This window comes from Ornithorhynchus anatinus, chromosome X4 (genome assembly GCF_004115215.2).
Source record: "Ornithorhynchus anatinus isolate Pmale09 chromosome X4, mOrnAna1.pri.v4, whole genome shotgun sequence".
NCBI classification, from domain to species: Eukaryota; Metazoa; Chordata; class Mammalia; order Monotremata; family Ornithorhynchidae; genus Ornithorhynchus; species Ornithorhynchus anatinus.
Window position 1 is genome coordinate 5,521,571 of NC_041752.1, and position 16,316 is coordinate 5,537,886.

The 16,316-nt window shown below is 50.2% G+C and overlaps 1 protein-coding gene across 1 annotated transcript; it reads right to left on the reverse strand.

Moving 5' to 3' along the window:
• Positions 1-3,194: 3,194 nt before the first annotated feature.
• LOC100092798 (olfactory receptor 1361-like) lies at positions 3,195-4,133 on the reverse strand. Its single transcript, XM_029054207.1, has one exon. The coding sequence runs from the start codon at positions 4,131-4,133 to the stop codon at positions 3,195-3,197; it is 939 nt and encodes a 312-aa protein (XP_028910040.1).
• Positions 4,134-16,316: the final 12,183 nt, after the last annotated feature.

Sequence of the window (16,316 nt, forward strand, 5' to 3'; positions counted from 1 at the left end):
ATGTTGGGGGAAGGGCCGAGTTAGGGAGGGCCCTGTCTATTCAAAAGAGGTTCCTAGGGCAGAGAGGCTTTTGCCTTTGTCTTTTCCATCAGGGTTGGTCTCTTCTTCTGGGCTGATGTCCGCGGTCGCGTTGCCTCTGAATAGAATGCTTGGGGTTGGTGTGCATCTTCACTGCACCATCAACTTTGAAAGACCCACCATGAGGTCAGCATTTGGATGGTGGGAAAGGAATCTCAACAATTAAATTTTTAACAGTATCAGGTGGAGGAAGTTGAATGTGTGGAATGAGAAAGCCCATTTGGCCTTTCTCTTGCCCAGAGCCAGGGAGGGAACAAGGCAAGGGAGGGAGCAAGACCACAAAGGGAGCATAGGCAGGGGAGTGGAGGCAAGAAGGGAATGTGGGCAGGGAGGAAGCATGGCCAAGGACAGAGCATGATTGGGGAGGGAGCAAGGGTAGGGAGGGAGCATGGGCAAGGAAGTGGCATAGGCAGGAGAGAGCGTGGGCAGGTTGAGAGCATGGGAAGGAATATGGGAAGTAGAGATGGGGAATATGGCCAGAGTGGAAGTGTGGCCAGTGACAGGCCTTGGCCTCTGACACTTCCCTACTGTGGTCTTGGAAAGTCCGTCCCTTCCAGCTTCCTGACCATCGTGACAGGGGCTTCTTATGAGGGTGGGTGGTCAATTGGACAGTACAAATCAGACCCCAGCCCTGTGGCAATCCTCATAATGAGGAAACCATATTCTCACTGCAGCGTGGCCTCCTGGAAAGAGCACAAACCTGGGAGACAGGGGACCTGAGTTCTAACCCTGGCTCTGCCACTTCTCTGCTGGGTAATCTTAGGGAAATCACTTAAGTTATCTGTGCCTCAGTTTCTTCAACTGTAAAAAGTGGTTTAAATCCTACTCCTTCCTATGTAGATTCCCTCCTATCTAGTCCAATCAGATTATATTGTATCTATCCCAGAGCTTAATTCAGTGCTTGGCACATAGTAAGTGGTTAACACATTCCATAATTATTATAAATTATTAGAGGGAACAACCTGATGAAAGCAGAATTCCTGCTGCCCCTGCAACGACTATTTGCTGGTCTCTGCCGCTGGGGCAACCACACTGATTAATTAGTTCAGTATTGGATGTTTACTGAGGTAGCTACAGTGTTTGAACCAGTAACAAAGGGTGTTACAATGTCTGAATGATTAACCAAGGTGGATTTGGCATCTGGACCACTAACCACAGTGGCTATGGAGTCTTGACACCATAGCCACAGTACGAAGATGCTCTCCTTGTCATCCACCCTGTGTTGATGATCTCTGCAGGGCTGCTCTCCTCAATATCCAGCCCGAGGTACTGCAGGGCCTCCCTTCTCGATGTCCACCCTAGGTTGGTGATCACTGCAGAGCCTATATCCTTGATGTCCACCCTGGGTTAATGATCAATGCAGGTACACTCTCCTCGACATCCACCCTGGATCGGTGTCCACTGCAGAGATGCTATCCTCAATGTCCACCCTGGGTTGGTGATTACTTCAAGGCCACTATCCTGGATGTCTGGTCTGACTGTTCCCCCCCCGACTTCTCAAAGGCTTAGAGACACTGAGTGAGTGCAAGGGCTGACCAGTGGGGATTGAGCTTGGGTCGACTCTGGTCACTGACTTGTCCAATGATCTGGTGAGGGCATATTTGCAAATGACACTAAGCCAGGCAGATGGGGGATAGTTACTTGTGGGCAGGGTTTTGCTAGTAGTTTGGTTTCCTCAAGAGTAGTCTATCTGGACTGGAAAATGACCCTACCAAACCAAGATGAAATCTAACAGGGGCAACTTAGAGATTGTGCACCCAGGAAACCCAGGGAAGAAATTTCCAGTCCACAAACCTGGTGGGGTGGTGAAACACAGGATCAGCACTAAACGATTTAGGGTTTCAACTTGATGACAAGCTGAATTTTCTGGGTTGGTATTCCCAGCAAAGCCTGGCACTACGGCAGGATGGCATGACAGAGTTTTACCGTGATACACCCATGCTATTCTGGAAGGGGATGCAGGAGAGAGTGGTATGCTCTCCATTCAGAGACCAGAAGACACATTATCTACCTGGATGAGATAGCCGTTCACTGGAAAAGTACTAGCGCATGGAGAGTGTGTCACTTACTTTCTTTGAGCTTCCCAAACACTTAATACAGTGCACCATACCCAGTGGGTACTCAGTACAGTGTCTCACACAAAGTAGGAGAGCACTACATGCTATTGTTCGATGTGAGGGTGATTTTGGGATTTGTCCAGTTGTGGGCAGGTGATTCTACTCTGAGAACTCTTGGCAGAAGCCCTGCAGTCCAGTTAAAAAGCACTGGATCCTTCCCCTCCTCCACAACTGCAATGGCTGGTAAGCTGGAACCATCCATTTCCTTCTGATTATCACTCTCCCTATCTTCTGAAGGACTAGGGCTGGGCCTTTTACTATTATCTACCTCCCTCATGTGCCCAGCAATATGCTCTAAATGAAGTAGTCACTTACCACAGCACTCTGCACACAACAGAAACCAATTCAGTGCTCTTCAAACAGGAGGCAGACAGTACAGTGCTCTGCACAGAAGAGGTACCAGCTTAGACTGCATCCAAACTGGTGATCTTATATCTATCTCAGTGCTTAGTACAGGGCTTGGCACGTAATAAACATTTGGCAAATACAATTATTATTATTATTTTTAGATACACGGTATAGTACTCTAGTATTGCAAGTACCCAATAAGTACTATGCCCACAGCAAGAGCCCAGTGCAGTGTTCTGCACACAGTAGTGCCTAGTAAAATGGACTGGACACAGTAGATGCCCAGTACAGTGCTCTACACACAGTAAGAGCTCAGTACAGCATTCAACAGACATTATGTGCCTAGCCCAGTGGTCTACACATAGTACAGTACCATGTCCCACGCACAGCAAGAACCTATTACAGCATCCTATACACAGTTGTTGGCCAGTACAATAATCCAGCACAAAGGAGACTTACAGCACAGGACTCTGCACACAGTAGGCAACTAGAACAGCCAACCACACCTCGTAGACGTCCAATATAGTGCTCTCCACATGGTAGGCACCCAGAATGGCTCTCTGCACACAGAATCTCCTAAATAAAAGTTATCAGTGATGCAGTGCTTGCTAGTGGCTTCTTTGCCTGGGAGAGGGCGAGGGAAACAAGTCTCTAGAGGCTGGCAGCTGCCCTCTTGGAGGTCAGCCTCCTTAGGGCACCCTGGACCTCATGGTTCCTCAGGCTGTAGATGAGTGGGTTGAGCATGGGCGTGACCAGGGTGTAGAAGATGGCCACCTGGCGCTCCTGGCCCTCAGAAGCACTCGCTGCCGGGTGCAGGTACATGCGCATGCCTGGGCCGTAGAACAGTGTCACTACCAGAACATGAGAGCCGCAGGTAGACACAGCCTTGCGCAGCCCCACAGCCGAGTGCAGGTGTACCACAGCGGCCCCAATGCGGGCGTAGGAAGCTTGGATGAAGAAGAAAGGCCCCAGGATGATGGCCGTGCCCTCAGTGAAGATGAGCATCTCATTGAGGAAAGGGCGGCTGCAGGAGAGCTGGAGCATGGGCGTGATGTCACAGAAGAATTGCAGGATGTGGCGGGAGCAGAAGGAGAGTCGCATCATGAGCACAGTGTTGAGCAAGGCATTCCCAAGCACCACGAGTCCCGACCCCACAATGATGCGCAGGCAGAGGCCGCGGCTCACCAGGGTGGTGTAGCGCAGTGGGTTGCAGACAGCCACATAGCGGTCGTAAGCCATGGCAGCCAGTAGGTAGCCCTCCATGGGGCCGACCAGCAAGACGAAGAAGAGCTGGGCCAGACAGTTGGTGAAGGGGATGGACTTGCTGGTGGAAAGGAGGTGGGCCAGCATCTGCGGGACAGTAATGGAGGCGAAGGCCATGTCCACAAAGGACAACCGGCCGAGCAGGAAGTACATGGGGGTCTGCAGCTTGGGATCAATCAGGGTGACTGTGATGATCAGTGTGTTGCTAGTGACCGTGAGCAGGTACATGGCCAGGATCACCCCGAAGATGGCCAGCTGCCACTCTGGGCGCTCAGACAGACCCAACAGGATGAACTCACTGATCGGGGTCTCGTTCCCGGGAACCATGGGGCTCAGTCCCAGACTCGGCTCACCTGCAGGAGTGGGAGGGGTTGGATGGAGAGGAGGAAGAAAGGAGCCAGAAGGTGCGAGGGGCGGAGAGGGAAGGGCACAGGAAGAGGGGAGAGGAAAGAAGGACAGAGAAAAGATAGGGGAGGGGAGGCAGAAAAAACATAGGGGAGAGAAGAGCATAGAAAGAATAGGGGGGAAAACCCAAAGAAATAGGGGAAAGTAGAGAAGGGCAGAGAAAGGATAGGGGAGAGAATGGCAAAGAAAGAAGGGGGAGAAAGGACAGAGAAAGAGGGGAAGGGAGGGGAGAGAAAAGGAAGAAGGGAAGGAAAGGCAGAGAGAGTATGGAGGAAGGAGAGGGAAGGAGAAAGAAGGGCAGAGGAGAGGAAAGAGGAAGAAGGATGGAGAGAGTAAGAGAAAGGCATAGACACAGGAAAGCAGCGGTGAGGATGAATGAATGGCCCAGGCAGCATCTAGGCCACTGGCCTGCCAGCCATGAGCACTCCAAAGTCCTCATATCCCCTGCTGTTTTGGGTGACATTGCCTCAGTTTCTCATTTTGACTTCCCTTGGCAGAATTACCTAGTGACCTGAATAAATGGAAGGACATTCCCAATGCCCTTTGCCTGAATAACTAGCTGGACAGCTTCCAGGTAGGATGGGTCCCATTCCCCTATTCCTGGACTCCTTTGGCACCGGAGTGGAGCAGGGGGAAGCCGGTCTGGGACTCCCATTCCAACGGAAAATGGAAGAGACCCCTGCCCACCACCCATGGGTAACATGCCCAGATTCACAGACCACCTCCCCCACTGCCATCCCAGCCCAGCTTGGCTTTGGAGCCCAGTCCAGCCCAGTAGTACAGGCCTGGGGTTTGTGGCCAGCCAAGGACAAGGAATTAGATTTGGGTTCTTTGAGGTCGTGGTCCAGCTGTGCTTCCTGGTGCTGATTCTAGCCCTAGAGCTAACCACCTTCCAGGGCTGGGCTGAGCTAGATCTCAACCAATACTGCCCACTGTCTCCCTGATGGACCTTCTTGTTTGGGGTGAATCTGGAATAGCCCTGACTCTGAGCCACAGCCCATTATGGGCAGAACCATACTGAACCTGCTAAGGGCTGAAGTGAGTGTGCCATACCCACCCACACTGGGAGTATTTCTCTTGTTCAGAGACCCAAGTCCCCAGCACCATCTCACCCTGCCTCCCCCTCCCCCAGTGTGCTGTCTGAGCAAAGCTCCTACAGACTACTGCCTTGCCCTCTCCAGATTCATATTTGTCCACCTGTTGGAGCTCTCCCCCTGCAAGAAATGGCCCTTCCCTCTAGACTTAACCACTTCACCCTGCTGGGTGGGTCCTGTCTGAACCCGGCCCCGAGGAGTGAAGACCCTCTCTCCTGGGGCCTACTGCATCCACTCACAGTGTTATCTAGAAAATGGGCAAGGGCCATGGCAACCCCCAGACAGAGAAATCCATTGGCCACTAGCACTGGGGATCACAGAGGATTCTGGCTGCAAGTTCGGGTTTCCTTATGGGTGGAACAGAGGGAGCACCAGGATAACCCAGCCTTATCTGGGCCAGGCTGTCCATGCTCCTATCCCCCCTCCCTATATGCCTACGCCCATCCTCTTGCTGCCCACTCAACTCCCCTTTCTGAGAGAGGATGTTCCTGCCTTATTCCTTGGCTGCACTGAAGAGTAGATCCACAGCTCTGTGTCACCTGCCACCAGCAGCTAGATGCCTACCCTTCCAGATGCTCCTGCCTGCCGATTACTGACCACACAGGACTGCAGGCCAGGGCCGACATGCCGAAGTGTTCATGAGCTGGGTGTTCATGAGTGGTGTGTTCATGAGTGGCATGGAAGGGAGAATTGCCAGTACCTGGAAAAAAGGAAAATTGCTATGCCCAGCCTTTTGTTTTCTTTCCTCAAACTACCCCCCATCAGTGATCACTTCTCCTCCTCCCAGCAGCAGGGACTGTTCTTTTCATTTCATATAGGAAAGTGAGACCCAAAGAGGTTAGTTGACTTGTCTGAGGTCACACAGCAGACCAGTGCAGTGCTGGGACTAGAATAGAGGTCTGTCCCCAAACTCTGAGAACTCAGAGAAGCCAGGAATGTGACCCAGCTGAGCATCCTGGCCCTGCCCCTGGCCCTCCCTTCCCCTTTGCTCTCCTGACTCAAGCTCTGTCTTGACTCAGACTCACCCAGGCTCTCCAAAACTGGCACCACCCGCTCAGAAGCGATGTGGTCTCCCCATGGTCCCCAGGCGGCATGGATGAGGCCTGTGACTCAGCCCCTTACCAATCAGCCCTCAGAGGGGTGACAGGAGGGTTAACTGCCATGGGTGGGCATCGTGCCACCTGATGCAACCAGTAGCCAAGGTGCTGTGGGGGATTTCCAGGGCTAATTAACCTCCAGGGTCAGATCTTTGCACTAGGGTTCAGTAATGGGGCCGAGCCATACCAGCCCAACTATACCAGTCCCTGAGAAGCCCGAGAGGTGACTCCAGGGATGTTGGGTCCCGGGGATCTCTGGTGACCATGACTTGGAGGAGTCTGACTAGCCAGCGGGTGATGCTGCCACAGGAAAGACGGCCAGGGAGTAAATTCTACTGTTGCAGCGGTACTGTGGAGAAGCAGCATGGCTCAGTGGAAAGAGCATGGGCTTTGGAGTCAGAGGTCATGGGTTCGAATCCTGGCTCTGCCACTTGTCAGCTGTGTGACTGTGGGCAAGTTACTTAACTTCTCTGTGCCTCAGTTACCTCATCTGTAAAATGGGGATTAAGACTTTGAGCCCTACGTGGAACAACCTGATTCCCCGGTGTCCAGCCCAGTGCTTAGAACAGTGCTCCACACATAGTAAGCACTTAACAAATACCAACGCTATTATTACTGTGTTCGTGAGTGGTGTGGAAGGAAGAATAGTCAGTATGTGGAAAAAAGGAAAATTGATTTTCCCAACCTTACATTTTCTTTCCCCAAACTGCCCCCCCCCCAATCAGTGATCTCTTGTCCTCCTCTCATCAGCAGGGACTGTTCTCTTCATTTCACAGAGGAGAGTGAGACTCTACCCCAAGTGGAATTTGCTGAGAAGACTGAGGGGGACAGCAGAGATCCCAAATTCCCTGAGGGCAGGGATCATTTCCTTTACTTCTCTGACATGTTCCCAAGTCCCCAATACAGTGCTCTGCATACCTTAGGTGCCTAATATAGCAATTTGCTCCCAGTAGGTGCCCAGTCCAGTATTATGCCCATAATAGGCACCCAGTATAGCACTCTGTGCACATTAGGGGCCTGGTACACTTCCCTGCATCTAGGGATGCAGCATGGCATAGTGGATAGAGCACAGGCCTGGGAGTCAGAAAGTCATGGATTCTATCCTGGCTCTACCACTTGGCTGCTGTGTGACCTTGGGCAAGTCACTTCACTTCTCTGTGCCTCAGTTACCTCATTTGTAAAATGGGGATTGCGACTGTGAGCCCCTCATGGGACCAGGACTGTGACCCACCCAATTTGCTTGTATCCACCCCAGTGCTTAGTACAGTGCCTGGCACATAGTAAATGCTTAACAAATACCAGATCGAGTAGGGTCACAGTACAGAATGAATTACTCAGTCAGTGGACTTTATTGAGTATTTACTGTGTGCAGAGCCTTGTACTAAGAACTTGGAAGAAGCGGAGTTGGAAGACGGTAGTTCTGGACCTGTACTCATTCTGGTAGTTGAGCACAATGGGCCCCCATTAAATATTCACAGTGGTGAGGAAGATAGTGGTGTTGGTAGGGAAATTGTCACAGGTTGACCAAGAGGCCATAATCTGTGCACATCTCCCCACTCCAAAATCCCGCCCTCTCCACATCAAGCAAAAATTCCTGACCATTGGATTTAAAGTCGCTCAATCAGTTCTCTCCCTACTATTTATCTTCACTCCTCTCCCACTCCAACCCAGATCTCATACTTCACTCCTCTCAGGCCAACCTATTCACTGTGCGTCATTCTTGTTTCTGTCACTGTCCACCTCTTGCTCATGCCCTTCCTTCTGTATGGAGGCCACTCCTTCTTCACACCCAAGACACCACTGCTCTCCTCAGCTTCAAAGCCCTTCTGAAATCTCACCTCCTCTAGGAAGTCTTCCCTGTTTGATTCCTAATGTCCCTGTCTTGTATTTCCCCTACTGGCACTTCATTACTTTCATGTCACCTAAGCACTTAACTATTGACAATCTTCTGTAGCCCTTACATGTGTATCTTCATACTCTATTGTAGAATTAACTTTACTGTCTTCCCTGCTAGACTGTAAGGTCCTCAAAGTCGGGGGTCATGACTATAGTCTATTGCACCACCCATGCTTTTAAAACAATGCTCTGCACCCAGTAAATATGGATAAGGCCATAGATACTAAATCAATGTCAGTTTTCCCTTGGGCTGGAACAGGGATCCTCAAAAACAGGATCATGGTGGGGGCAGAGTCTGTGGGTTCTTAAATGGCAGTGGGTACAGCAGTGTCCACTAGGGCCCTTCTGTGTCACTGATGGATCTCTCTGGGTCACGACCTTGTGTGCCTGAGGACTGGTAGAAACCATGACTTCCTCTGGACCGCCAGACAGCAGCCATCCAAAGAGCAGGGTGAAGGCCAGCTATAGTAACAGTCATAGTATTTATTGAGGTTCAATCACTGTATTAACTGCTGAGGAAGTACAAAACAAGCAACACCTTCTCCTCCCATAAAGAGCTTGTACTCTAATGTTAGAGCAGACATTCAAGTATTTATAACTACTCAGTGAAAGTAATTGCATGTATGATTGAATGACGGTATATGCAAAGTAAAAGAATGACAGAGAAGTGCTATAAATGACTGCTGAGTTTATAAGACTTGGGATGCAGGGAATAAATCAGGGAAGGCTTGCTGAAAGAGGTAAGCCTTCACAAGGGCTTTGAATGTGGAGAGGACTGTAGTCTGCCAAACTTGGGGAAGGAGGGTGCTCCAAAATGGAGAAACAGTGAAGGTGAGGGGATGGAAGTGAAAGACCAGAGTGAGATACAGCTAGGAGGTTAGCTGAGGTGTGTGTGGTGGTGTAGGTTTTGAAGGCACTATACACTCCATAGCAACCCAGTAGGGAAGAGAGAGCAGTGCATGCTGGGAGATGTGACTTGACACTTTGGGACCTACCTGTGCTCTCACCCAGAGTGGTGAGCTCCTTATGGATGGCCACAACCCAGACCAGGGAATGGCTGGGTTTTGTGGAGAATCCACGAAGCACCAACTTCCGCAGGTTCCCTACCTTTGTTCTTGATCAAATAATGGTAGGTGATTAGTGCCTCCAGAGCACTTAATACTCTATATTAAGTATTAAGTATTAAGTGCTCTTTCTCAGCAAGCCACTCTGAGAAAGACCTTGGAAAAACCCACTGAAGCCAGCCATCATCCAGGCCAGGCAGGACATAGTGGTCGGGGCAAGACAAAGCTGGGAGATGGGACCTGGAATGGACAAGAGAGCAGAACAGGGAGACAGATTCGGGTCAAGGGGGCCTGGGTAGCTTACACACCCCAGTGTCAGACTTGGTCCAGGTTCTGAAAGCCCTATCTGCTCCTCCTGGTCGTCATTCCTCTCCCCTTCCACCATGCCCACCCCTCTCCCTGCCCTGCCTAACCCTCCTAGACCTCAACACAGCAGATCCCGGTTGTTGTTCTGCCCTGTGGGTAAAAGACCTTGGCCTCCTTCACCTGCCACATTTCTGGTGTCCAGCTGTGGCCTCCGATAATAGAGCCTGGCACTGACCTCTTTCGCTGACACTTCTTGGATTTACGTCCTGTCCCAAGACTCAGTTTAGGCACTCGCACCCTTCCCAACTGTCCCTGTCAATGCAGTTTGTGGAAGCTGTATCCTGGGGTAGACAGGGATCAGACCCCCCGAGGAATGACCAGAAATTCCCCATGTTCCCTCCAAATTGTGGATTCCCTCTATTAGGGGATCGAGATTAGCCAAAGAGGGTCAGACCATTGTGTATGACCAGCCCAGAGCTCTATACCAACTGGTGTTCTGCCTTGCCATGAGCAGGGCGTTCAGTGGGTCAGAGGACATAGAGGACTGGGGAGAAGGGGAAGGTGGTCTGGTCAGGGCTTGGTTCATCTGCTTGGCCCCCAAATACCCTTCCTCAGAAGCCTGCACATGGCCCCCTGGACATCGCGATTCCACAGACTGTAGATGAGTGGGTTCAGCATGGGCGATGCCACCATGTAGAAGATGGCAACGTGCCAGTCCTGCTCCAGGCTGAAGTGGCCGGGGGACTGGAAATACAGGTAGATCCCCCTGCCATAGAACAGCATCACCACTAGCACGTGGGAGCCTTAGGTGGACATGGCCTTGCGTAGCTGAGCACAGGCTTAGCAAAGCAGCCCCGATGCGGGTATAGGAAGCCAAGATGAAGAGGAAAGGGAAGATGACCATGCCGATGCCCTCAGTGAAAAAGCACCAGGTCGTTGAGAAAGGGCTTGGGGCAGGCAAGTGGCAGAAGGAAAGTGATGTCGCAGAGGAAGTGTAGGATGCGGTTGTTGCAGTAGGATGCCAGGGACATCCGGATGCCATGTTGGGCACCATTGAGGGTCACCAGGACCTAGGACCCGGCCACCATGCGCACACAAAGCTCCTGTGTGCAGGGGCCTGCAGATGGCCACATAGCGGTCATAGGCTATGGTGGCCAGTAAGTTGCCCTCCATGTTGCCCACAGCCAGGAAAAAGTCATCTGGACAAAGCAGCTGCCATAAGTGATGGCTTTACGCTTGGAGAAAGTGTGGACCAGGAGCTCTGGGACAGTGATGGAGGCAAAGGCCATGTCCACGCAGCTGAGCTGGCTGAGCAGGAAGTACATAGGGGTCTGCAGCTTGGGGTCGGTCCAGATGACCATGATGATCAGGCTGTTTCCGGCCAGGTTGACCAGGAACATGGTGAGGATCAGCGGCAAAGATGACCAGCTGCAACTCTGGGTGGCTGGACAGACCCAGGAGGAAGAACTCTGTCACGGTGGATTGGTTCTGTGGATCCATGATGGGGTTCATTCATTCATTCATTCAATAGTATTTATTGAGCGCTTACTATGTGCAGAGCACTGTACTAAGCGCTTGGGATGAACAAGTCGGCAACAGATAGAGACAGTCCCTGCCGTTTGACGGGCTTACAGTCTAATCGGGGGAGATGGACAGACAAGAACAATGGCAATAAATAGAGTCAAGGGGAAGAACATCTCGTAAAAACAATGGCAACTAAATAGAATCAAGGCGATGTACAATTCATTAACAAAATAAATAGGGTAACGAAAATATATACAGTTGAGCGGGAAAATATAAATATATACAGTTGGGTCTCGGGAGTCTTCTGCAGGCAAGCAGAAGGGAGGAGTCAAGGGTTAGACTGAGCATGGATTCATCCCTCTGTGGATCTTCTTGCCAAAGCCCACCCTGCTTCGCCCAACAAAGAACTCCTGGACTGGGATGCCAATCCCCACACAGCTATGCCCTGTTCTGGATGGTGTGGGTCCATGTTCTCAAAGCATACTGAGGGCAACCAGTGACCCCGGGGTTGTTCTGTCCCCTCCTTTTTCCGAGCCTTTCACCACCTTCCTGTTCACAGATCCCTTCAGACTGTTCCCTCCCACTGTCCCCCACTATATTCACCAACTTCTCCGGGCCCCACCTCCCAGGGGCATCCCAGGTTGCTCCCAGGTGTTGCATTGAGGACCTTGCCTGGTTAGACCTTGCCAGAGCTGTGTCATCCCATAACATAAACACACACACATACACACACGCACATACATCCTGCTTTTTCTTCCAGGACATCCTCTCTCAGGGCCCTGACACAGTACTGTCACCCATGCACATCAACAAACATAAACGTGCACATCCAAATACACCTGAAAACACACAAAAACATAGAACCACGCATGTGAACACCAGCTCCTTGAGCCTTGTGACCCCAGATCGTCCCAGCTACCACTGTGGGAATGGAGGTCTCACAGCTTGGAGTCACACATAAATTTGGTCAGTGTCCTGGACAGTGACTGCCTGTTGCAAGAGCAATGCCACATTAAGAGATGTGAGATCCCTTGGGTTGGACTGTCTAATGGGGGTCCCTCTCTCCTGACACTCAGTAACATCATTTTGCCACCCCAGCCAGAGTAGAGACAGAGGTGGAGGAGCATCTGTTAGTCGCCCCAGAAATGGGAGCAGAGATGCCTTTATCTGGGGGAGGGAGGAAGGAAAGAGCAGGAGTCCGGAGTCACGTAGATCCCCTTCTCATGTCTGAGTGGTGTTTTCTTACTCTCTTCTCTTCCCCTCATCCTCTCCTGTTGTTTGCTCTTCCAAAAGAGAAGATGGCAGTGGTACTGGAACTGGAGGAGAGGGTGGTCAGGGAGCGCCCCGCTTTCCCGGAGTCATATTCACCCCATGCCACAGGGCAACACCCCAATGGATAAACACACAAAGAGCCAGCTGGCAAGGGTCACCTCTATGCCACTTACACAACTCACTCACATCTTCCCTTCTGTATGCAGCACCACCTAGGGACCTCTCCTAGCCATGGAATCACCAGACTCCCTCCTGGAGATGAACAACCAGGGTCCGACATGATCAGCATTGGTGAAGAGCATCCATTTGTTTTCCTCACCCCGTCTGCAACCTCTTGGGCGGGCTACCTGAGAAGAAGGGAGAGGAAGTGGAGGGGGCACAGGTTTTAAAGGCACTCCTGGCTATGCAAGCTCCTCTCTCTTGCTGCCCATACCCTGCCTTGCATGGGGTAGTGTCCCCTTTGTGGTGGAAAGAGTTGCCTTGAGGCTGCTGTTTTAAACAGGACATGATCTTCAATCTGGCCTGAGCTGCAACTTCGTAGGTCATGTTGCAAGGAGATGTAATTTTAGGAGTCAGCCGGGACCCCTGTATACCCGGCTCCAGGGTCTGAGTTCTTTTGAGCTCCTGAACTAATCTGTCCCTGTGAAGAGAAGGAAATGAAGCCAGGAGTCCCCTCTTCCATAGCACCTTGAAGCCCCCAGCTTCTAATTTAGGCCTCAGCTTCTGAGAGGAGTAGATTTCCCTCCCTGCTTCCCACATCAGGATGTCAGATATCCTCCCCAGCCCCTGAAGAACTCGCCACTACCCTCACTGTGCCATAGCCCAGGTTCCCCAGCTTCCTTCCCCTTCTGACCCTGGCCCCTCCTGTGCCCCATAAAGACGGGTCGAGTGCTACAGCAGAGACTACTGCCTGCCCCACTTCTCACCTTCATGCCCACTCTGCTCCGTGCCACTCTCAGAGCCACTTATCCCCTCCACCCGCTCCCGAGTCCTTATGGGGCTGTTGGTGGCCAGAATCCCCAGAAGAAAAGTCCTCCTGCTGCCCCGTACCCTCTCTGTGCCTCCACCCAATATGCCTGCCAGGGCCCGGATACCAAACTGATTGTGCTCTGGAAGATCCTCCCCAGGCTCCCCAAACATCCCACCCACAACTCCGGGGCTCAGCTGGCACCACGGACTCACCTACACTCTCGGGGCCCAACTCCTCTCTGGGGCCTAGTCGTGGTGAAGTGGAGCCTAGAGCAGATGCAGAACACCTAAACGCATATCCCTATACTCTCCCATACCTCTATCAATAATTTATTTTAATCTCTGCCTCCCTCTCCAGACCATGAGCTCTGTGGAATGAGAGAACATGTTTACCGACTCTGTTGCATTGTACTTTCCCAAGAGCTGAGTGCAGTCCTCTGCACACAGTAAGCTCTCAATAAATACAATTTATTGATTGATTAAGTGAGAGAACCACAGATAGAAAAGTGTGAGATTCATCCACCTGCCCTGCTTGGGAGCCACTTTTAGGTAGTTCCCACTCCTTCTGGGCAGACCCCCTTCTGTCAATTCGTGCCCGCTGTTTCACTCAATATAATGGAAGTGGTTCCAGGGCCGGGGCTGCTCCCTTAGCTTCTGTCTCTTCAGCTAGTACTCGGGACAGCGCTCTGCATTCAGAATAGCGCTCTGTATGCAGTAGGCATTGCATATATTAGACACTTCGAACAGATCTCTACAGACAGTATTAGTCCTAAAATAGTTTTTAGTACTGTGTGCCAAGCACTGTATGAGGGGTTTGAGAGAGATCAGTACAGTAGAGTTAGAAGGTGCATTCTCTTCCCACAAGGAATTCATAGTCTCAGGGGGAGAAGCACATTTTATTATTTTAATTATGAGGGAATGAAAGAGTGTAGGAATATAAACTTAAGAGTTCTGGGCCTGGGATGGGGGTAAAAATTGAGCTATTAAGGGGTGCAGCTCCAAGTACATAGGCAAAATAGAAAGGAGGGCAAATAGGAGAAATGGGGTCTTAATCAGGATAGAAGTCATGAAGGAGATGTGATTTTAGTAGGACTTTAAAGGTAGGGAGAGAGGTGATGGGGAGAGTAATGGGGAGTAAATTCCCGGCAAGAGAGAGGATGTGGACAAGAAGTCAGGAGAAAAACAGGTGAGATCCAGATGCCATGAGTAGGTTATACTTATAATAATATCTGCAATATTATTATATATAATTATATTATTGTAATATTATTTTATTATTCTAAAATATATTATAATAATTACAATGATTATAAATAGTATAAATTATGAGTATACTTATAATAGTTATTATTATTATTAGCATTGTTATATTTGCTAAGGGTTTATTATGTATCATGCACTGTTCTAAGCACTGGAATAGATTCAAGTTAAGTTGGACAGAGTCCCTGTCCCACTTGGGGCACACAGTCTATGTAGGAGAGACTAGGATTGAATATCCATTTTACAGCTGAGAAAACTGAGGCACAGAGAACTTAAGTGACTTGCCCAATATCACACAGCAGACATGAGGCAGAGCTGGGATTTGAACCAAGGTCTTCTGACTGCAGGTCCATGTTCCTTCCACTAGGCTATGCTGCTCGGTTAGCGTTAAAGAAGAGAATGTGTAGTTTGGGTTGCATTGGGTGATCTGTGAGGGAAGGTAGGAGTAGAGTTGACAGTGCCTTACAGCCATTGGTGAGGATTATGTATGTGCTGTGGAGGTGTTTGGGAAATGGTTAGGGGTTTTTGAGGAGTGGAGACATGTGGGCTGAATATTTTTTTAGGATTATGATCCAAGCAGCTGAGCTCCTGAGTGACAGGAGTCAGGGAGGTCAGTGAGAAGGCTGACACAGTAGTTTAGAGTTTAGAGAAGCAGCGTGGCTCAGTGGAAAGAGCCCGGGCTTGGGAGTCAGAGGTCATGAGTTCGAATCCCGGCTCTGCCACTTGTCAGCTGTGTGACTGTGGGCAAGTCACTTAATTTCTCTGTGCCTCAGTTACCTCATCTGTAAAATGGGGATTAACTGTGAGCCGCAGATGGGACAACCTGATTACCCTGTATCTACTCCAGCACTTAGAACAGTGCTTTGCACATAGTAAGCGCTTAACAAATACCAACATTATTAGTTTAGGTGGGATTGATAAAAGATTGAATCAGTGTGATAGCATTTCAGATGGAGAGGAAGGGGTAGATTCTAGAACTGTTGTGAAGGTAGAACTGACAAGATTAGGTGACAAATCGAATATGCCTGTTGAATGAATTTGATAAGCAGAGGATAATGCCAAGGTTGTCAGCATGTGAGACTGGGAGGTTGGTGGTGTAAACAGTAGAGAAGCAACATGACCTAGTGGATACAACATGGGCCTGGGAATCAGAAAAACCTGGATTCTAATCCTGGCTCTGCCACTTGTCTTCTGTGTGATCTTGGGCAAGTCACTTAAATTCTCTGTGGCTTAGTTATCTCATTGAAAACTGGGGATTAAGACTGTGAGCCCCAAATGCATTGTGGGCTGTGCCTGACCTGATTAGCTTGCATCTATTCCAGTGCTTAGTATAGTGAAGCAGCTTGGTGTAGTGGATAGAACCTGAGCCTGGGAGTCCAAAGGTCATGGATTCTTATCCTGGCTCCACTACTTGTCTGCTGTGTGACCTTAGGCAAGTCACTTCACTTGTCTGTGCCTCAGTTACCTCATCTGTAAAATGGGGATTAAGATTGTGAGCCCCATGGGAAACAGGATCTATGTCCAACCCAATTTGCTTGTGTCTACCCCAGCACTTTCATGCACACAGAAAATGCTTAATAAATACTACAATCATTATTATTGTTTTTATTATGATTATTATTA